At 44.8% G+C, this 23,819-nt stretch overlaps 1 protein-coding gene across 2 annotated transcripts in view; it reads right to left on the reverse strand.

The window, feature by feature from the left end:
- Positions 1 to 23,819, reverse strand: part of SGSM2 (small G protein signaling modulator 2) — a gene marked incomplete at both ends in the record, with an annotated part of 57,021 nt that overhangs the window by 31,810 nt on the left and 1,392 nt on the right. For both annotated transcript variants that reach the window (XM_080712377.1, XM_080712376.1), the window contains one exon: positions 16,071 to 16,146. In XM_080712377.1, coding sequence (XP_080568503.1) covers positions 16,071 to 16,146 — 76 coding nt within the window. The remainder of the gene's footprint in view (positions 1 to 16,070; positions 16,147 to 23,819) is intronic.

Genomic DNA, 23,819 nt, shown 5'->3' on the forward strand with positions numbered 1-23,819 from the left:
CTTATTTTATATTTTATTTGAAAACAAGGTCTCCCTAAGTTGCTGAGAGCCTCACTACGTAGCTAAGGCTGGCTTCGATCCTGCACAATCCTCCTGTCTCAGCCTCCCAAGTACTGGGATTTCAAGTATGGCCAACACGCACACCTCACCAAGCAGGAGAATTGTAGGGCCTTCTCCTGTATGCCCCAGATCTGTCACCATAACCATCCACTCTCCGGGTCAGGCCATGCAGAAGTCCATAGAGTTAAAACATCAAGTTGGCCGAGCCCATCCTGCTGCTAATTGAGCTGTCTGGGCTTTCAGCCTCTGCCAGGAAGGCTTCAGATCCCTGTCCCAGTGGGTCCTGGTTTCATCTACAGCTGCTCTGGATACATTACAAGGTGTCAGTCCTTACATTATTTGTCCCATTTCATATGAGAAAAATGTGTACTTGTTCTTGAAAACAACACTGGTTGGGGTAGAAAGGTTTGAGCAAATGAATCAAAACATTGAGAGAGAACTTAACAAGCAGGAGCTATACCCCCAGTCCTTTTTTTTTGGGGGGGGTTTACTGGGGATGGAACGCAGGGGCATTCTACCTCTGAGCTACACCCCAGCCCCATTTTTTTTGTGTGTGTGTATGTGACACTGGGGATGGAAACAAGGGGCCCTCTACCTCTGGGATACACTCCCAGACCCATTTTATATTTTATTTGGAAACAGGGTTTCACTAAGTAGCTGAGGCTGGTTTCGAACCTGTGCGATCCTTCTGTTTCAGCCTCCCAAGTACCTGGGATTACAAATGTGCACCGCATTTGGCTTCAGCCCCATTTTTAATTCTTTATTTTGAAACAGAGTCTCACTGAGTTGCAAAGGACCTCACTAAATAGCTGAGGCTGTCCACAAACTGTGATCCTCCTGTCTCAGCCTCCCCAACGCTGGAATTACAAGTGTGTGCCACCATGCCCACTTAGGATACTTTTTTCACTGTCATTCATCCATTCCACTGACAAGAAGGCTCAGAGAAATAACTGCAGCTCTGGGTGGGCAAAAGCAGAACTAAAGTTAACTTTAGGCACCTTGCTGATGAATATCCCCCTCCACTACTGAAAGGGCTGATGCCATCTTCCCAAGGAAAGGCTGGAATGACAGCCCAGACTAGCCCCAGAACCCATCAGCCTGTGATGTAATCCTCAAGCCCATTAAGTTATGAGATTTAACAAAATCTATTTGGGAAGCTGGGCATGGTGGCACACTCTTATAATCCCAGTACTTGGGAGGTTGAGACAGGAGGATCCAGGTTCACGGCCAGTCTCATCAACTTAGTGAGGCCCTCTGCAACTTAGTGAGATGGTTCAAAATAAAGAATAAAAAACTGGTCTGGGGGTGTAGCTCGAAGGTAGAATGCCCCTGAGTTCAATCCCCAGCACCACACACACACACATACACACACACAAATCTACGTGGGGCTAGAGACCACAGTGCTAATGGCATCTAATAGGGCTCTGCACCCAACCCCTTACATGCTGATTTAACCATCAGAGTAGAGACTGGGGAGGCAAAGATGGAGAGAAGCAGGAAGTTGCTGAATCTGTTCATACGTTGCTGGTGGATGGCTTGATTCCTACAGAGGCGATTTGGCATTATCTATCATGTGCAGATAATCTCTGACTTGGAGAGGATGTGGTAGCACATGCCTACAATTCCAGTATTTGGGAAGCTGAGACTGGAGGATAGCAAGCAGGTTTGAGGATAATCTCAGCAATTTAATGAGGCTCTCATCAACTTAAGCAAGACTTATTTTTCAAATAAAAAATAAAACAGGACTGGGGGTATAGCCCAGAGGTAGAATGCTCTTGAGTATCACCAAAACAAACCAACCAACCAACCAAAAAAAAAAAAAGACAAATCAAAACCCTCGAACTTTCTACTTTTTTTTTTTTAACCTAGAGGCATTCTACCTCTGAGGTACACTCCCCCCCACATTTATTTTTTGGTGGTACTGGGGTTCCTGGAAACTCTTCTACCTCCGGACTACACTCCCAGACCTATTTTATATATTTTTATTTGTAAACAGGGCTTTGAACCTGCGCGATCCTCTTGTCTCCACCTCCCAAGCACGGGGATTACAAGCATGCACCATCACGCCTGGCCCCCTCACCCTTTTGTGTATGTAGTACTGGAGAGTTTACACTCCTAGCCCTTTTTACTTTTTTTGTGTGTAGTTTTTTTTTTTTGGTGGTACTGGGGTGGAAGCCAGGGGGAATTTTCTACCTCCTGGCTATACCCCAGACCTATTTTTTATACTTTTTGTAAACAGGGTTTTCTTGTGGTATTTATTTATTTATTTATTTATTTATTTATTTATTTATTTTGTGTGGTACTGGGAGTAGAACCCAGGTGCTTTCTACTTTTGGGCTATACTCTCAGACCTATTTTGTGTTTTATTTGGAAACAGGGTCTCACTAAGTTGTTGAGAGCCTCACTAGCTGAGGCTGGCTTCGAACCTCTGTGATCCTCCTGTCTCAGTCTCCCAAGTATTGGGATTTACGAGTGTGTGCCACCACGCCTGGCTATCCCTTTTTACTTTTATTTACTTATTTTTTCGTGGCACTAGGGATGAAACCCAGGGGCCTTCTACTTCAGGATTATGCCTTGAACCCTATTTTATTTATTTATTTTTGAAATGATCTCACCAAGTTACTGAGAACCTTACTAAGTTGCTGAGGCTGGTCTGGAATGTGTGAATCTTCCTGTCTCAGCCTCCCAAATATTGGGATTATAGGCAGCACCACCATTCTCGGTTAAACTGCAGGGTTTTTTTTTTTTTGGTATGGAGAATTGAACCTATGTCTTGTGCATACTAGTCAAGCGCTCAACCACTGAGCTACACACCAGAACCCAGGGGCATTCTACCTCTGAGCTATACCCCAGCTCTCCTTTTTATTCTTTATTTTGAAACAGGGTCTCATGAATTGCAAAAGGCCTCACTAAGTAACAGCTGAGACTGTCCTCAAACTGTGATCCTCCTGTCCCAGCCTTCCAAATGCTGGGATTACAAGAATGCACCACCACACCTGGTCACCGCCCTTTATTTATTTATTTTTGCAATACTGGGAATTGAACCCAGGTGTGTGTGTGTGTGTGTGTGTGTGTGTGTGTGTGTGTGTGTGTGTGTGTTACTGGAGATGGAACCCAGGGGCATTCTACCTCCAGGCTATACCCCCAGCCCTATTTTTTACTCTTTTATTTTGAAACAGGGTCTCAATGAGTTTCAAAGGGCCTCATTAAGTAGTATCTGAGGATGTCCATGAACCTCGATATTCCTGTCTCAACCTCCCAAATGCTGTGATTACAAGCGTGTACCACCATGCCTGGCTCATTCTACCTTTGAGCTATACCCTCAGCCCTATTTTTTTTTTTTATTCCTTTTTTTTTAGAACAGTGAGGGTCAAGCCAAGCATGGTGGTACATGCTTGTAATCCCAGAGCTTGGGATGTTGAGACAGAAGGATTGATTGCACAGGTTTGAAGACAGCCTCAGCTACTTACTGAGGCTCTTAGCAACTTAGTGAGACCCTGTTTGCAAATAAAGTATAAAATAGAAAAGCCCCTAGGTTCCACCCTCAGTACCACACACACACACACACACACACACAAAAAAAAAAAAAAAAAAAAAAAAAAAGGGAGGGTCTCACTAAGTGGCAAAGGGCTTCATTAAGTAGCTGAGGCTGACCACACAAACCTGGGAGCCTTCTGTCTTAGCCTCCTAAGTACTAGAATTACAAGCATGTGCCACCATGCCTGGCTATTTTTTATTTTTGAAACAGTATTATGCTAAGTTGCTAAGGCCCTTGCTAAATTGCCTAGGCTAGCCTTGAACCTGCAATCTTCCTATCTCAGCCTAAATACCTCCCAAGCACTAGGTTACAGGTCTGGATCACCACACCGGCCCCAACCTCGTTTTAAAAATGTTAAGCTGGAAGCTGGATGTGGTGTTACATGCTTGTAATCCCAGAATTTGGGAGGCTGAGATAGGAGGATCATTGTTCACGGACAGCCTCAGCTACTTAGTGAGGCCCTCTGCAAGTCAGTGAAACCCTGTTCCAAAATAAAGGATAAAAAATAGGGCTGGGAGTGTAACTCAAAGATACAATGCCCCTGGGTTCCATCCCCAGTACCAAGGGGGGTGGGAATTAAGCCCAGCATAGTAGTGCAGGCTTGTAAACCCAGTCTTTGGGAGGATGAGATAGGAGGATCACAGTTCAAGCTACTTAGGTTCTTTGCAACTGAGACTGTTTCAAAGTAAAAAAGAAAAAACAGGGCTGGAGTGTAGCTCAGAGTTAGAATGCCCCTGGGTTCTATCCCCAGTAACATGCACACACACACACACACACACACACACACACACACACACACACACACACCAGGCATGGTGGCACACGCTTGTAATCCTAGCATTCTGGAGACTGAGACAGGAAGATCGTGGTTTGGGGCCAGCCTCAGCTACTACCTAGTGAGGCCCTTTGCAACTCATTGAGACCCTGTTTCAAAATAAAGAATAAAAAATAGAGCCGGGTGTGGTGGTGCACACTTGTAATCCCCGTGCTTGGGAGGCAGAGACAGGAGAATCGCGCAGGTTCGAAGCCAGGCTTGCTAAATTAAGAGACCCTATTTTCAAATAAAAATATAAGATAGGTCTGGGAGTGTAGCCCGGAGGTAGAAGGATTCCATCCCCAGTACCACCGGGGGAAAAAAAAAAGAGCTGGGGCTGTAGCTCAAAGGTAGAATGCCCCCCTATGTTCCACCCCCAGTACCACAAAGAAAAAATAAAGAATAAAAAATAGGGCTGGGGGTGTAGCTCGGAGGTAGAATGTCCCTGGGTTCCATCCCTAGTACCGCAAAAAAGAAAAAAGAACAAAATATATAATTACTGAGCACCTACTGCATATATAGCTTCATGCTATGTGCTTTAGCTGCATGGCTCCTCTTTTTCTTTCTTTCTGGTGGTGGGAATTAAACCCAGGGCCTCATCCATGCTAGGCAAGTACTCTACTACTGAGCCATATCATATCCCTGCTTTTCTTTTTTTTTTTTTTGCGGTAGTGGAAATTGAACCCAGGGGCATTCTACCATAGAGCTACACCCCTAGCCTTAATTTTTCTTTATTTTAAAACAGGGCCTCACTAGGTAGCTGAGGCTGGCTGCAAACCTGTGATCCTCCTATCTCAGCCTCCCAAGTACTGGGATTACAAGCATGTGCCACCATGCCTGGTTTGCATGGCTTTTCTAATCCTCCTATCTACTTTCTGGGGGTAGCCTCAGAGATAAGTAACTGACTATGGCCACACAGTGAAATGACCAGAATGTGAACTCAAGTCTATTTGACTCCAAAGAACCAGTTTACAGACCATTACCATAAACCCTCAGCCATGCCCCAGCACACGATGAGAGGAAACAGTCCCTCTCAAGGCCTTCTTTCCTACTTGGTATTTTCTGGATGGAAGGCAAAATTCAGGTAGTCTGGCAAGCTGGGCGTGGTGGAGCATGCTTGTAATCCCAGCATTTGGGAAGCTGAGACAGGAGGATCGCGGTTTGTGGACAGCCTCAGCGACTACTTAGTAAGTCCCTTTGCAACTCAGTGAGACCCTGTTTCAAAATAAAGAATAAAAAATAAGGCTGGGTATGTAGCTCGAAGGTAGAATACCCCTGGGTTCCATCCTCAGTAACACACACACACGCGTGCGTGCGTGTGCACACATACAAAGTCAAGTAGCCTGAAAATGAGCTGTTCATTCTGTGCATGTGGGAAGAAGGAATCCCTTTTACTAAAAAGGCTGGAGTTTTAATCTCAGAATGTGCTGAACTGTCTGACTGCAATATCCCAGGTGGGATGCTAGTTTCCTGTAGCACCTGCTTCTCTTCCAGCTCATTAGCATCCCCCTGCTATTCCCAGAAGCAGCTCACTGCAGGGCAGACCTTCTTGGCTAATGAAAGCTGCTTAGCAACAGGGAGTTGGTTAATAAAACCCAATGTTATTCCCAGCTCCACAGACTCCACCCCCATCTCCTATTACAGCCCATCAGGCCAACCCATCAGCACACAAGAGGCTAGGGAAGCTGGTGACTGAAGAGCTGGCCTGAGCTACACCTCCAATCCCTGGCAACTGGTGGTGGGAGAACCTGCTCAGCCAAGTCTATCCATCAAAGGTTAAGATTCAACTTCAGGGCCAGTCAGAAGAGAGTAACTGGAAATGCTATGGAGGCAGACACTCCCAGATTGGGGGTTAGTACCTAACTTGAATTGTTTCAGATCCTTTGATGGCAAGGGAATAACTGTGCTTTAAGCACATGCGTAACTACTTTACATATGCAGGGTTCAAAGGCAAAACTTGGGTCAGTTGTGGTGGCAGATGCTTGTAATCTCAGTACTTGGAGATTGAGACAGGAGGACTGCAGGTTCAAGGCCAGCCTTGGCAATGTAGTGAGGCTCTCAGCAACCCAGGAGACCCTGTTTCCAAATAAGAAATGAAATTGGGCTGGGGGTGTAGCTTGGAGATAAAATGTCTCTGGGTTCAAGTCCCAGTACTAGGGGGAAAAAAAGGGCAAAACTTAGGATGATTTACTGTTTGGCTTTCCCTTCAGTGCTCTGCCCCAAGTATGCATTCAAAGCACCTTCTCCTCCAAAGGAGAAGATGATACCATCCGAGCTGGTAGAAATGGGATTTGTGAAGCCACGGGGAAAACACAAAGCATTATTAATTTTTTCTTTTTTGTGGTACTGGGGGAGGAAACCAGGGGCATTCTACCTCCGAGCTACACCCCAAGCCCTATTTTTTTATTGTTTATTTTGAAACAGAGTCTCATTGAGTTACAAAGGGCCTCACTAAGTAGATGAGTTTGGCCTCGAACCTGTGATTTTCCTATCTCAGCCTCTCAAGTACTGGGATTACAAGCATGCCCATGCCCGTAATAAAATAGCTTATTAAAAAATAAGCTATTTTTTGTTTTGAAACAGTGTCTCACTAAGTTGTGGACCACCTTGCTAAGGCTGAGGCTGGCCACGAACCTGCGAAACCTCCTGTCTCAAGTACTGGGATTATAGGTATGTGTCATTATACGTGGCATGAGTCTATTCATTAAGCCCCAACCTCGGCCAGCTCAGTGGGGAGTCACACAGGTCCTGATCCTCTGGCCTGAGGCTTTGGATGTTGCTATAGCGGAAAAGCACTATAGCTCAAGAGGTACAATCCACAAAGAAGCCTCCTCCCTGGCAGCTGGGTTTGCCAGCAAAGCTTCTACACGAGGAAAGTTTTTCCTTGCAGGGCCTGACTGGCTTCAGGACAGACCGGTATAAGAGCAACCACATAAAACACTCAACAAATGCATCTTTCTTGTCAGTCTTGGGAGTCTTGCTCCTCTTCCTGGGTAACAGAAACTGGAGTCTGACCACAACTTTCCTGGGTTTTCCCTGTGGACAGGTTTCAACCCCAACTCTTCAGTTCCATTTCTAGAACTCTCCAAGAAGGGTCTGTTTATTGTGCAAATGTTTGTATTCTAAGGAAGCTCAGGGAAATTAATCACGTCTAGGCCTGGCCTTACTCGGTCACTCACCAGCTCTTCTCTGCCAAGAACAGAGGATCAGTGTGGAGCTAAAAGGCTCAGCACACTAGAGCCCTTCTCTAGGGAATGTGGTCATTCCACTGTCAGCCCAGTCTTTGAGGCATTCATTCTGCCCCTGATCTTTCAACATGTCCTCTGAAATCTCATTCCTCCCGGAATTAAGCTGAATTCTGCATGTGATTAGGGCAACAGCAAGATACAAGTATAAGTCGGGTGTACCTAAAACTAAAAATTCATTTCTGATCATTTTTCCAGGAGATGAAAAACAAATGGTATATTACACTCTCCAAAGGGCCAGAGGGGTAGCTTTTTTTTTTTTTTGGTATGGGAGATTGAACCCAGGAGCATTCTACCTTTGAGCTACATCCCCAGACCTATTTTATATTTTATTTTAAAAAGATAAAAGCATTATTACAAGCGTGAACCACTATGCCTGGCAAAGGGATGCTTTTGTGTACACACACACACACACACACACATTTTATTGATATATTATGGCTCCTTCCCATTTCACCCCAACCTATCTTCCCTTCAGGGTGCTGCAATTGACACATTGGACTTATTTTTTTTTTTTTTTTTTGCGGGTCTGGGGATGGAACCCAGGGGCATTCTACCTCGGAGCTACAGCCCCTGCCCTATTTTTTATTCTTTACTTTGAAACCGGGTCTCATTGAGTTGCAGAGGGCCTCACTAAGTACCTGAGGCTGTCCGCGAACTGCGATCCTCTGGTCTCAGACTCCTGAATGCTGGGATTACATGCCCGGCTTGATTGTTGTTTTTTTTTTTTTGATAACTGGGAATTAAACCCAGGGGCATTCTACCTCTGAGCTTCACCCCCCAACCCCTGCTCTATTTTTTTTTTTTTTTTGCGGGTCTGGGGATGGAACCCATGGGCATTCAACCTCCAAGCTATACCCTTGCCCTATTTTAATTCTTTATTTTGAAACAGGATCTCACTAAGTTGTGGAGGGCCTCAGCTACTTAGCTGAATCTGTCCGCAAAGCGCAATCCTCCAGTCTCAGCCTCCCAAATGCTGGGATTACAAGTGTGTGCCACCATGCCTATTTTTTTTTATTCTTTAATATTAAACAGGTTCTCACAAAGTTGAGGAGGGCCTTACTAAGTTGATGAGGCTGGTGGCGAACAGAGATCCTCCTGTCTCAGCCTCCCAAGTACCATGACCACAGGAATGCACCACCAGACCCAGCTAAATTTCTTATCTTCTGTCACCCTCAATTTGCTTCTTTAAAATCAGGGTGGAGCTGGGCGTGGTGACGCATGCTTGTAATCCCCGGCGCTTGGGAGGCTGAGACAGGAGGATCACACAGGCTCGAAGCCAGCCTCAGCTACTTAGTGAGGCTTTTAGCAACTTAGTGAGACCCTGTTTCCAAATAAAATATAAAAAAGGTCTGGGAGTATAGCCCGGAGGTAGAAAGCCTCTGGGTTCCACCCCAGTACCACCAAAAAAAAAAAAAAAAAAAAAAAAAAAAAAAAAATCAGGGTGGAACGCTGGGCATGGTGGCGCATGCTTGTAATCCCAGTACTTGGGATGCTGAGACAGGAGGATAGCAGGTTCAAAGCCAGCCTTGACAACCCAGCATGCCCTCTGCAATTTAGTGAGACCCTGTTTCCAAATAAAATCTGGCTGGGGGCCGGGTGTGGTGGCACACGCTTGTAATCCCCGAGCTTGGGAGGTGGAGACAGGAGGATCCCGCTGAGCCTTGCTGGTTTAAGAGACCCTGTTTCCACATAAAAAGTAAAAAAAAAAGAAAAAAAAAAAGGTCTGGGAGTGTGGCCCGTGGGAATGTATCCCGGAGGCAAAAGGGCTTCCAGGAACCCCAGAACCACAAAAAAAAAAAAAAAAAAAAAAAAAAAAAAAAATCTGGCTGGGGGTTTAGCTTAAAGGTAAAATGCCTCTGGGTTCAATCACGTGACACACACACACACACACACACACACACACACACACACACACACATTAGGGTGAAGCTGAGAGTGGTGACCCACACTTATAACCCCAGTACTTGGGAGGCTGAGACAGGAGGATCTGGGTTTGGGTTCACGGCCAGCCTCAGCTTAGAATTCCCAGCACCACAAAAATGAATAAATAAATAAATAAAATTTAAATAAAAAAATAAAATCAAGGTGATCCAAGCAGGGAGTGGTGGCACAGGCTTGTAATCCCAGTACTTGGGGGGGCTGAGACAGGAGGATTGCAGGTTCAAGGCCAGCCTCAGATACTTATTGAGGACTTCAGCAACTCAGTGACACTCTATTTCCCAAAACAGGGCTAGTGGTGTAGTTTGGAGGTAGAATGCCCCTGGGTTCCATCCCTAGTACTGAAAAGTAAGTAAAATGAAATAAAATCAGGGTGATGGCTGGGCATGGCGGTGTATGCCTATAATCTCAGTACTATGGGAGGCTGAGACAGGAGTGTAAAGTGAAGTGTGAGTCCAGTGCAGTGTAAAGCACAAGAGAAATCCAGCTGGTGTCAGCTTTAATAGTACGGTTCTCCTGGGGATGGAGCTGGGCAGTTCCGGGGACCGGTATGCCCTCCAAGGCTGGAAGGGGAGGGCCCTTCTTTTAAGGTATGCATCTTGGGGGTTGGGGTTTACTCGTGGGAATGCTTGGGAGCTATTATTGCTAGGCAGACCCAGACTCTGTCTCTGGGGTTCTGCCCCTCCCCCACAGTGCGCAGGACCTTGACTTATCAAGGAGGATTGTAGGTTCATGGCCAACCTCAGCAACTTAGTGAAACTCTTTCAAAATTAAAAAATAGGGCTGGTGATTTAGCTCACAGATAGAGTGTCCCTGGGTTCAATCCCCAGTATCAACAAAAGATAAAGAAAGAAAAAAGAAAAGGAAGAAAGGAAAAAGAAAGCCAGCCAGCCAGCCAGCCAGGTGTGGTGGCACAGGCCTGTCTGTAATCCCAGTACTCAGGAGGCTTAGACAAGAGAGTACCAGGTTCAAGGATAGCCTCAGCAGTGAAATGAGACTCTCATCAATGCAGCAAAACCCTGTTTCAAAACAAAAAATAAAATAGGGGGACTGAGGGTGTAACTAGAAGGTATAGAGTCCCTGGGTTCAATCCCTAGTAACATACACACATACATACACAGACACACAAACACACCATAATTTTTATTTTATGTATTTATTTTTTTATTTTGCGGGTCTGGGGCACTTGAACTCCGGGCTACACTTCCTGCCCTATTCATTCATTCATTCTTTCTTTCTTTCTTTCTTTCTTTCTTTCTTTCTTTCCTTCCTTCCTTCCTTCCTTCCTTCCTTCCTTCCTTCCTTCTTTCTTTTTCTTGGTACTGGGGATAGAACCCTTCTACCTCCAGGCTATACTCCCAAACCTATTTTATATTTTAGAAACAGGGTCTCTGGTGGCGCACGCTTGTAATCCCCGCGCTTGGGAGGCAGAGACAGGAGGATCGCGCAGGTTCGAAGCCAGCTGCGCGCGCTGGCTTAGGAGACCCTGTTTCCAAACAAAAATGTAAAAGTAGGTCTGGGAGTGTAGCCCGGAGGTAGAAGGGCTTCCAGGAACCCCAGGACCACCAAAAAAAAAAAAAAAAAAAAAGAAAGAAACAGGGTCTCTTAAGCCAGCAAGTCTGCTTCCAACCTGCGTGATCCTCTATCTCCACCTTTCAAGTGCGGGGATTATAAGTGTGCACAACCATGCTCGGCTTATTCTTTATTTTGAAACAGGGTCTCACTGAGCTTTGGAGGCCTCACTAATAACTGAGGCTGTCCATGAACCGCAATCCTCTTTGACTCCGCCTCCAGAATGCTGGGATTACAAGTGTGCACCACCACTCCAGGCCTTAAGAAACTTTTCTGGGTGTTGATTCCTGTGAATGTTCCTCGCATCGTAAGAGCTCAGAAAGTGTCCTTCCTTCCTTCTCTTTTGGATATGGAGGCTGAAGCTAAGTTTGAAGAATTTAGGTTCCCACTATCTTCTTTTGCATAAGTTTCCCCAGTTCTTTAAAATGATTTATTGATCCCCAAGCTAACAAGGAGTAACTTGATTTCCCATTTTGTCAGCAGAACCTATCTTTTTGTGTCTGTGTGTGTGGTTTTGGGGTGAAACCCAGGGGCTTTTCTACCTCCGGGCTATACATCTAGGAAAAAAAGCTTGTCAGTCTTTTGATAAGTAGCTTTGAAGAGTATTAGAATCCTACTCCTTTCTGCCCATACTGTGTTCCCTTGATGCCTGTCATCACCCGAAGGGCTCTACAGTTGGCCCAGTTACTCACGGCATGGTGGTAGCTTTGTCAAAGCACACACACTAGAGAAATCAACCAAATAGTACAAACAGATTGTGCATGGGTGCTGTGTATGAGTAGATGTAAGAGGATGAGGGAAAAGGGGCTGGAGGAAGATAAGCAGGAGAAAAGCTGTGGGTGTTCCATGTTTAGGCTATTCCAGTGTGACTGTCAGCTCTCTTTCGTTTGGTCTAGAAGCCCCTTGGGAAGAAAGCAGTAGGGCTTTCACTTTTGCCTACTGCCTGGAACTCAGGGATCTTTCCAGAAATCTGGGATATCATACTCAAATGAATATTTTTTTTTTACTATATATATACATAAATATATTTGTGGCACTAGGAATTGAACCCAGGGACATATTACCTCCAAGCTACATCCTCATGCCTATTTTATTTTTATTTTGAAACAGGATCTCACTCGGTTGATGAAAGTCTCACTCTTGCTGAGGCTGTCCTCAGATCTGTGATACTATCTTAGCCTCCTAAGTATTGAGACTACAAGTATGCACCACTACACCTGGCTGATTTCTTTCTGATTTTAGTCAGCTTTAGTTTCTGCCATAGAACAAGGTATCCAAATCTGTAATTTATAAACGCAGCTCCAGAGTAAGACAAGCCCTATTGTGGTCCTCAAGATGCCTAAGGGCCATAAGTACAAAGTTAAATACTCATAGGGTCAGAAAAAAAAATTCTCCCAATAGGGTGGTGCATGTCTGTAATCCTAGATACTTAGGGGGCCCGAAGTGAGAGGATTTCAAGTTCAAGGCCAGCCTCAGCAATTTGGCCTTGTCTTAAATTAAAAAGTTCTGGGGCAGGGTGGTGGTACATGCTTGTAATCCCCGTGCTTGGGAGGCAGAGACAGGAGGATAACGCAGGTTCGAAGCCAGCCTTGCTGGCTTAAGAGACCCTGTTTCCAAATAAAAAGTATAAAATAGGTCTGGGAGTGTATCTTGGAGGTAGAAGGCTTTCCAGGAACCCCAGTACCCCCCCCCCACACAAATAAAATAAATAAAAATTTTGGGAAGCCAGGCATGGTGGCACACGCTTGTAATTCCAGCATTTGGGAGGTTGAGACAGGAGGATCCTGGTTCAAGGACAGCCTCAGTTACTACTTTTGCAAGGCCCTTTGCAACTTAGTGAAACCCTGTTTCAAAATAAAGAATAGGCTGGGCGTGGTGGCGCACACTTGTCCTGTAATCCCAGCGCTTGGGAGGCAGAGACAGGAGGATCCCGCAGGCAGGTTCGAAGCTAGCTGTGCGCGCTGGCTTAGGAGACCCTGTTTCCAAATAAAAATGTAAAAATAGGTCTGGGAGTGTAGCCCGGAGGTAGAAGGGCTTCCAGGAACCCCAGTACCACAAAAAAAAAAAAAAAAGAAGGGTTTCCAGGAACCCCAGTACCACCAAAAAAAAAAAAAAAAAAAGCCGGGTGTGATGGTGCACACTTGTAATCCCAGTATTCAGGAAGTTGAGACCATAGAATTGAGGTGGACAGCATCAACTACTTAATGAGGCTCTCTGAAACTCAGTGAGACTTTGTTTCAAAATAAAAGAATAAGAGCCAGGGGTGGTGGCACATGTTTGTAATCCCAGTGCTTGGGAGGCTGAAACAGAAGGATCGCACAGGTTCGAAGCCAGCCTCAGCTACTTAGTAAGGCTCTCAGCAACTTAGTGAAACCCTGTTTCCAAATAAAGTATAAAATAGGCCTTGAAGTATAGCCTGAAGGTGAAAAAGCCTCTGGTTTCCACCCCCAGTACCACACACACACACAAATAAACAAATAGGGCTGGGCGTGGTGGGGCATGCTTATAATACCTGTGCTTGGGAGGCTGTGACAGGAGAATCTGTTTGAAGCCAGCCTCAGCTACTTAGTGAGGCTCTCAGCAACTTAGTGAGATCCTGTTTCCAAATAAAATATAAAATAGGTCTGGAGTATAGCCTGAAGGTAGAAAGTTCCACCTGCCGTACCCCAAAGTAAATAAATAAATAAATAAATAAATAAAACAAAATAAAATAATAAAAATAGGGCAGGGGGTGTAGTTCAGAGGTAGAACGCCCCTGGGTTCCACCCCCAGTATGCAAAAAAAAAAAAAAAAAAGGGGGAGGCTGAGATAGGAGGATTGCAGGTTTATGGCCAGTCTCAGCTACTTAGCGAGGCCCTCTGCAACTTAGTGAGACCCTGTTTCAAAATAGAGAATAAAATAGATCTGGGGGTGTAGCTCAAAATTAGGGCTGGGATGTAGCTTGGAGGTAGAATGTCCCTGGGTTCCATCCCCAGTACTGAAAGAAAAAAAAAAAAAAAAAAAAAAAAGAGAGAGAAAGAAAAAGAATCCTTGTGGTTTTCAAAACTGATAGTCTGGCTTCGAACCTGCGCGATCCTCCTGTCTCTGCCTCCCAAGCACGGGGACTTCAAGTGTGCGCCACCATGCCTGGCTTTATTCTTTATTTTGAAACAGATTCTCACTAAGTTGCGGAGGGCCTAAGTAGGTAAGGCTATCCGCAAACCACGATCCTTTGGTCTCAACCTCCAGAATGCTGGGATTACAAACCTGCGCCACCACACCCAGCTTCAACCTTTTTTCTTTTTAAACAGGGTCTTCCTAAGTTGCTGAGACTGGCCTTAAACTTGTGATCCTCCCTTCTCAGCTAAGTAATGGAATTACAGACTGGGCTTTCTTTTTCTTTTTGTGGTACTGGGGATTGAACCCAGGGGTATTCTACCTGTGAACCATACCCCCAGCCATATATATATATATATATATATATATATATATATATATATATATATATATATATATATATATATTTTTTTGGTACTAGGGTTCCTAGAAGCCCTTCTACATCCGGGCTACACTCCCAGACCTATTTTTACAGTTTTTATTTGGAAACAGGGTCTCCTAAGCCAGCGCGCGGCTGGCTTCGAACCTGCACGATCCTCCTGTCTCTGCCTCCCAAGCGCGGGGATTCCAAGCGTGCGCCACCACGCCCGGCCCCAGCTCTATTTTTTTCATTCTTTATTTTGAAACAGGGTCTCACTAAATTATGGAGGGTCTCACTAAATAGCTGAGGCTGGCTGAGAACCTGTGATCCTCCTGTTTTACCCTCCCAAGTACTGGGATTACAAGCGTGTGCCACCATATCCAGCTCTAAACTTTCTTTCTATGGCTGGAGGTGTTGGTTTTCCCTCTTAGCCCAAATTCAAGTGTTTTTTGCATTAAATCATGTGTATGGAGAGAAGGGTGCAAATCCGGTGGGATTAATCATAAAGTAAACATGGCACAGAAAGCATCCAAAAAGGACCAATCTTCCCCAAAGTTAAAAAAAAGAAAAAACAAGACCTGTGGCTACTGAACCCAAATTATCTAGGACAATGGTTCTCAAAGTGTGGCCCCTGGACCAACATCAGGCTCATCCATGAACCTCTTAGAAATCCAGATTCTCCAGCCCACTCTAGGTCTATTAGAACCAGACATTTCAGGGCTGGGACTCAGTAATATGTATTAATAAGCTCTTCAGGTGACTCTAATGCACAGTTTGAGAACTACTGTCCTAGGCAACTAAAATATGGACTACTGGGCACTAAAGATCCTTTTTAGCCAGGCATAGTGACACATGCCTATAATCCTAGTACTTGGGAGGCTGAGACAGGAGGATCAGAGGTTCGAGGCCAGCCTCACCAACTTAGCAAGGCCCTCTGCAACTTAGATTCGGTTTCAGAATAAAAAATAAAATAGGGCTGGAAGTGGAACTCAGAAGCAGAATACCCTTAGGATTCCTCAGTACCACAAAAAGAAAAAAGAAAAAAAAAATCCAGCTTCCACAGTTCTGGGATAGGGCACAAGGAGATCTAAAAACTTTCTGGGTTTAGCTGGTCATGGTGGCTCACGTTTGTAAACCCAGCATTTGGGAGGCTGAGGATCAGGATTTGCAGCCTCAGCTACTTAGTGAGCCCTTTTCAACTCAGTGAGACCCTGTTTCAAAATAAAGAATAAAATGAAACAGGGCCGGGGTGTAGCTCAGAGGCAGAATGCCCCGTGCTCCATCCCCAGTACCACAAAACAACAACAACAACACGCTTCTGGGTTGATATGGATGTGCAGCCAAACTTGAGAACTAACAGACTCGGGGACTCACCTTTACCTGGTTCAGGACAGTGTCCTTAGTTTGAAACCTACTTCCCGTCATCCCCAAGTCCTCACTCACCACACAGAGCAATGATGTGGCTGCTATCTTCATGCACAAACTTCCTCGTGACGGCCTCCTCCATGATCTGTTTCACCTGTGGAAGTATGGATAGCATCATTCTATTTATTTATTTCTGATCAATGGACTTCAGAGGGTTGGAGGCATACTCAGTGGTAAAGCATGTGCTTGCATGCACAAGACCCTGGGTTTAGCACCAGAAAAAAAAAAAAAAAAGTCTTCTGGGCAGGGAAGTATCTTGTCTCTGTCTTCCTGGTCTGGGCTTTTATTTTATTTATTTATTCATTTATTTTTGCAGTACTAGGGATTGGACCCAGGAGCATTCTACCTCTGAGCTACAACCCCAGCCCTATTTTTTATTCTTTACTTTGAAACAGGGTCTAAATTGTGGAGGGTATCAATAAGGAGGTAAAACTGGCCACAAACCTGCAATTTTCGTGTCTCAGGCTCCCAAGTACTGGGATTAAAGTGTGTGCCACCACACACAGCTTGATCTAGGCTTTTAGACCTAAAAAAATGACAAGAGCCAGGGTGGTGGTGCACGCTTGGAATCCCAGTATTCGGGAGGCTGAGACGGGTGGTGGTGGGGGATCGGGGTTCGCAGATAGCCTCAGCTACTTAGTGAGGCCCTTCGCAACTTAGTGAGACCCTGTTTCAAAAAATAAAAATACTGGCCGGGCGTGGTGGTGCACGCTTGTAATCCCAGCATTTGGGAGGCAGAGACGGGAGGATCGTGGTTCATGGACAGCCTCAGCTACTTAGTGAGGCCATCCACAACTTAGTGAGACCCTGTTTCAAAATAAAGAATAAAATAGGGCAAGGGGTATAGCACAGAGGTAGAATGCTTCTAGGTTCCATCCCCAGACACGCCAAAAAATAACAAAAAACAAATAAAATAAATAAAAATACCAAGCCAGGTGTGGTGGCAGATGCTTGTAATCCCAGCATTTGGGAGGCTGAGATTGGAGGATCATGGTTCGTGGACAGCCTCAGTTACTTAGTGAGGCCCTCCGCAACTTAGTGAAACCCTGTTTCGAAATAAAGAATAAAAAATAGGGCAGGGGTGTAGCTTGGTGGTCGAATGCCCCTGGGTTCCATCCCCAGACCAGCAAAAATAAACAAACAAACAAACAAACAAACTAAAAAATAGGACTGGGGTTGTAGCTCAGAGGTACAATGCCCCTGGGTTCCATCCCTGGTACCAGAAAGAAAAAAAGAAAGAAAGAAAGAAATGACAAGGATGGAAGGGGTGGGGAAGCAGTTTCTTCAGCATGTTACTCCAAGCCTTTTGGTGAGGGAACTAGCAAGAGAGATGTCAAAACCCGCCAATCAATCAACATGTCCAGGCGAACCTATCCTGCCTCAGAGAACACAAGTGGGAGGCTGTTTGCTCATCTGTACTCAGCTGGAGAAAGGCTTCTGGGCAGGCACACTGTCCTTCAGATTACTTTAGCACAGGCTACAGACAATCTGCCCCTTCTATCACACCCTTCTTTGAGGTTAGGGTAGTCCATCTAGGCCTTGGGGACAGTTGCTACATAATCTCTAATTCTTTCTATGTAGGTTCCAAAACCTTAAGGTTTTCAGTTCCTCTTTAGATGTAAAAATTTCCAAATACCTTATAAGGTGAGCAGTCACTTTTTTGGGGGAAGGGCTGGGGATTGAATCCTTCCCATCTACCTCTGAGCTATACCCCCAGCCCTATTTTTTTTTTTTTTTTTTTTTTTTTGGTACTGGGGATTGAACCCAGGGGCATTCTTCCTCTGAGCTATACCCCCAGCCCTATTTTACTTTTGTTTGAAAACAGGGTCTAGGTTGATGATAATCTCATTACTTGGTGAGATTGTCCTTGAACCTGTGGTACTCCTGTCTCAATCTCCCAAGTACTGGGATTACAGGTGTGTACCACCAAGACCAGCTTATTTTTTTTGAACAGGGTCTTGCCAGGGGGTTGAGGGCCTCGCTAAGTTGCTGAGGTTATTCTTGAACCTGTGATCCTCCTGTCTCAGCCGCCCAAGTACTAGGATTACAGGCATGCACCACCACGCTGTGCTAGTCATATCCCCCCAACCCCCGCTGTGGCACTAGGGATTGAACTCATGGGCATTCTACCTCCAAGCTACATCCCCAGTCCTATTTTTTTATTTATTTATTTATTTATTTATTTATTTATTTATTTATGTTCCTTTGTTATTTATTTTTTGTTCCTTTGTTATTTATTTATTTTTGTTATTTATTTATTTATTTATTTTTGTTTATTTAAGGGGTTCCTGGAAGCCCTTCTACCTCCGGGCTACACTCCCAGACCTATTTTTACATTTTTATTTGGAAACAGGGTCTCCTAAACCAGCGTGCGTGGCTGGCTTCGAACCTGCGCGATCCTCCTGTCTCTGCCTCCCAAGCGCTGGGATTCCAAGCGTGTGCCACCACGCCCGGCTCTTATTTTTATTTTTGAAACCAGGTCTCATTAGGTTGATGAGAATCGCTGTCCTTGAGCCTGCAATCCGGTCTCAGCCTCCCAAGTACTGGGATTGAAGGCATGCATAACCATACTGGCTCATCTCTCTCTTTTTTTAGTTTGGTGGTACTGGGCCTGGAACCCAAGGGCTTTCTACCTCCAAGCTACACTCCCAGGCCAATTTTATATTTTATTTGGAAACAGGGTCTCACTAAATTGCTGTTAGCCTCACTAAGTAGCTGAGGATGGCTGCAAACTGAGATCCTCCTGTCTCAGCCTTTTAAGTGCTGGGATTACAAGTGTGCGTCACCACGCCCGGCTATATCTTTTTAAAAGAGATACTTAAGGATCCTGGGGATGTAGTTCAGTGGTAGAGTATTTGCCCAAGTATGCCCAAGGTTCTGGTTTCATCCCTTCCACTGCAAAACAAAGACAAAAAACCACCACCATCACCACCACAACTTTAAAAAGAGAGATATGAGCCAGGCATGGTGGCACATGCTTGTAATCCCAGCATTTGCGAGGCTGAGACAGGAGGATTCGGGTTCGCAGACAGCCTCAAGTACTTAGTGAGGACCTTTGCAACTCAGTGAGACCCTGTTTCAAAATAAAAAATAAAAAAATAGGGCTGGGGATGTCTCTTGGTGGTAGAATGCTCCTGGATTCCATCCCCAGTAAAAAAAAAAAAAAAAAAAAAAAGAAAGAAAAGAAAAAAGAAAAAAATGAATAAAGAGTGAGATATGGTGGAGCATGCCTATTATCCCACCTACTTGGGAGGCTGAGGCAAGAGGATGGCAAGTGTGAGGCCACCCTGGGCAATTTAGTGGGATTCTTATTTCAAAATAAGATGTAAAAAGGAACCCAGGTATGGTGGTTGCAAGCCTATAATCCCACTACTTAAGAGGCTGAGACTGGAGGACACAGGTTCAAAGCCAGTCTCAGCAAAAATGAGACTGTCATCAACCTAGCAAGACCCTGTTTCAAAATAAAAATAAAATAGGGCTGGAGGTATAGCCCTCGGTTCAATCCCCAGTACCACACACACACAAAAAGAAAAACCCAAAACATTACAGATTGGGTTATTGACTTATTCCATTTATAAAAAGTATAAAAACCTATAAAACTAACCTATGATGCTATAAGGATAGTGGATACTCTTAGGTAGTAGTGAATGAAGTGGAATATGCCAGAGTAGGGGTGCTTTGGTCACATGTTCAATTTCTTTCTTTCTTCCTTTTTTTTTTTTTTTTTTTTTTGCAGTTCTGGGGATAGAATCCAGAGGATATTCTACCTCTGAGCTACATCCCCCCCGTCCTCTATATATCTCTCTATATATTTTTTGCTGTACTGGGGATAGAACCCAGGGGAATTCTATGTCCAAGTGACACCCCTGGCCTTATTTTTTATTCTTTATTTTGAAACAGGGTCTCAACTAAGTAGCTGAGGCTGTCTGTGAACTACAATCCTCCTGTCTCAGCTCCACGAATGCTGGGATTACAAGTGTGCGCCTTCACGCCTGACTCCCAAGCCTTATTTTTTTATTCCTTTTTTTTGTTGTTGTTGGTACTGGGGGTGGAAGCAGGGCTTTTCTACCTCTGGACTATACTCCCAGACCTATTTTATATTTAATTTGCAAACAGGGTCTCACTAAGTTGCTGAGAGCCTCACTAAGTAGCTGAGGCTGGCTTTGAACCTGTGCGATCCTCCTGTCTCAGCCTCCCAAGCGCGGGGATTACAAGCGTGGCCACCACGCCCGGCTCTGTTTTTAATTTGAAACAGGGTCTCACTGAGTTGCTGAGGATCTTGCTAGGTTGCTGGGACTGGCCTCAAACCTGTTGTCCTCCTGTCTCATGTTCTGTTTTGTTGCTTACTTGTGTGAGTGTGAGGTTTGTTCATGCTGTGTATATAAGCTGTGTATAATTATATATTGTTCATTCCCCATTATGTGAACACACCACAAATGACTGGTGTTTGGGTAGTTTCCAGTTTGGGGCTGTTCTGAGTAGTCTTGCTTTGAACATTCTGGACATGCCTTTTGGTGAACATATGTGCTGGCTTTTTTAAATTTATGTTTCTAGGCAAGGAATTTCTGATGCGTATATTCTACTTTACTAGTCATTGCCAAAATGCTCTCCAAGGTGGTTTTACTAATTTACACTTTCATCACCAGTGTATGAGGTTTTAGTTGCTTCCAACATGTAAGCCAGACACTATTGGTGCCCTGGGAGAGAATCCGCTACGAGAATAATACTAACACAGAAGATTAGACAGATTTATTTCGCCTCAGTATAAAATCTTACTGAGCCGGGTGTGGTGGTGCACGCTTGTAATCCCAGCATTTGGGAGACTGAAAAAAAAAATTTAAATCTTATTAATAAAGTAAGCCCTGGGCACAGCTATTCCTTGCCACTTTTTTTTTTTTTTTTCCAGAACTGGGGATGGAACCCAGGGGTATTCTAACTTTAAGCTATACCCCCAGCCCTATTTTTTATTCTTTACTTTGAAACAGGGTCTCACTGAGTTGCAAAGAGCCTCACTAAGCTGAAACTGGTCGCTAACCCAGATTCTCTGGTCTCAACCTCCCAAACGCTGAGATTTCAAGCATGCACCACCATGCCTGGCTTCCCTGCCACTCTTTGAACAGGCATGCAACATCCTGATGTTGCTCCTGTCTTCCAAAGCCCTTACTCAGCACTGTATACTTTGGAGAATAGTAGTGTTCAAAGCCTGAGAAGGAGGAAGGAAGTAAGGACCTGTAGGCTCCATCCTGTATAAATTGCTTATGGCTAGTGGTTAGGTAAATGTGGACCAGAGCAAATCAATTCCTGCATTCTAAACTCTGAAAAGCTTCTTTGATTACTTCCAAAGGGGAGTTTGCTTTGAACAGAACATAATGTCAAAACTGAAGAACTATAGTCACCTAAAGCAGGCTAGTTGGGCATAATTTTGGGTTAGGAGGACCTACTGATGCTCCTAGAGTTATGTCAAAGTTCACTGAAAAGCTAGCCTGCCTACAATTATCCCCATTATCTCTTCTTGTAGGAAAGAAAAGGAAATATTTTCTGCGAACCAAGCATTGAAGGGGAAAGGGAAATACATGGAGTTCAGAGCAGGTCAGCCTTTATCAGAAAGATATATAGTTGGAGCATATTCTCCACATTTCTCCTTTTATTTTTTTCTTTTTGGTGATGCTGGGGATTGAACCCAGAGGCATTCTATCTCTAAGCTAGACCTCCAGCCCTATTTTATTTTTTATTGGAGACAGAGTCTCCTTAAGTTGCTGAAAGCCTCACCAAATTGCTAAGGGTGGCTTTGACCCTGCAATCTTCCTGTCTCAGCTTCCCAAGATGTGCATCACACCTGGCTTATTTCTCACTGTGTGTGTGTGTGTGTGTGTGTGTGTGTGTGTGTGTGTGTGTGTTTTACTGGAGATGGAACCCAGGGGCATTCTACCTCTGAGCAATATCCCCAACTCTATTTTTGTGCGGTACTGGGGATGGAACCCAGGGCACTGCACCTCCGAGCTACACCCCCAACCCTAATTTTTTGTCTTTTTATTTTATTTACTTTCTTTCTTTCTTTCTTTCTTTTTTTTTTTTTGTGGTACTGGGGATGGAACCCTTCTGCCTCCGGGCTACACTCCCAGACCTATTTTATACTTTTTATTTGGAAATAGGGTCTGTTAAGCCAGAGAGGCTGGCTTTGAACCTGCGCGATCCTCTTATCTCCGCCTCCCAAGTGCAGGGATTACAAGCATGTGCCACCACGCCAGGCAAGTCTTTTTATTTTTGAAACAGGGTCTCACTTAGTGGCAAAAGGCCTCACTAAGCAGCTGAGGCTCTCCAAGAACTGCAATCCTCTGGTCTCTGCCTCTGGAATGCTGGGATTACAAGCACACACCATCAAGCCCAGCCTCCCCAACTCTATTTCATTCTTTTATTTTGAAACAGGGTCTCACTAACTTGCAGAGGTCCTCACTAAATTGCTAAGGCTGGCTTTGAACCTGTGATCCTCCAGTCTCAAGTACTAGGATTATAAGCATATGCCACCACACCCAGCCATTTCTCTCTATTTAGGGAATCATTCTTAAATAATATAGACAGTCTTTTAAGTATGGGGGGAAAAAATGTCTTCTCAAAAGTCTTTCCTGCCGGGCATGGTGGCGCACGCTTATAATCCCAGCATTCGGGAGGCTAAGACCTGGAGGATCGCGGTGTGCGGACAGCCTCAGCTACTTAGTGAGGCCTCTGCAACTCAGTGAGACCCGGTTTCAAAATAAAAAAATAAGGAAGGGGGTGTAGCTCAGAGGTCAAATGCCCCTGAGTTCCATCACCAGACCTGCAAAAAAAAAAAAAAAAAAAAAAAAAAAAAAGTCTGTCCTAGTATCCCTAACCAAACTAAAAAAAAATTTTATTCTTTATTTTGAAACAGGGCCTCACTGAGTTGCAAAGGGTCTCACTAAGTAGCTCAGGCGGTCAGCAAACCGTGATCCTCCTGTTTCGGCCTTCCGAATGGTGGGATTACAAGCATGTATCACCACACCCAGCTCCAAACTCAAATTTGGATCACATCAATAATCCTAGTAACATCTATTGGCAGAATCTGGAAATCTGGATACAGCTACTTTTTTTTTTTTTGGTGGTACTGGGGTTCCTGGAAGTCCTTCTACCTTCGGGCTACACTCCCAGACCTATTCTTTTTTGTTTTTGTTTTTGTTTTTGGAAACAGGGTCTCTTAAGCCAGTGCAGCTTCAAACCTGCATGATCCTCCTGTCTCCACCTCCCAAGCGCAGGGATTACAAGCGTGCACCACCACGCCCGGCTTTCTTTTTCTTTTTTAGCTTAAGAAATAAAAATTTATTGAGAATTCCTGGGATGGTGGTCATTTCCCCCTATGGGGCCGGGAGTGGTGGCCCATGCTTGTAATCCCAGTAATTGGGAGGCTGAGACAGGGTCTCACTGAATTGGGAAAGGCCTCGCTAAGTAGCTGAGGCTGTCTGTGAACCGTGATCCTCTGGTCTCAGCCTCCCGAATGCTGGGATTACAAGCCTGCGCCACCATGCCCGGCTAAGCATTAGTCCTATTTTAAAAAGAGATGAAGAGAAGCCAGGCGTGGTGGCGCAGGTTTGTAATCCCAGCATTCGGGAGGCTGAGACAGGAGGATCACAGTTAGCAACAACCTCAGCTACTACTAAGTGAGGCCCTTTGCAAATCATTGAGACCCTGTTTCAAAATAGTAGGGCTGGGGGTGTAGATCAGAGGTAGAATGCCCCCTGGGTCCCATCACCACTA

This window comes from Muscardinus avellanarius (genome assembly GCF_963383645.1).
Source record: "Muscardinus avellanarius genome assembly, chromosome: 16".
Taxonomy (NCBI): domain Eukaryota; kingdom Metazoa; phylum Chordata; class Mammalia; order Rodentia; family Gliridae; genus Muscardinus; species Muscardinus avellanarius.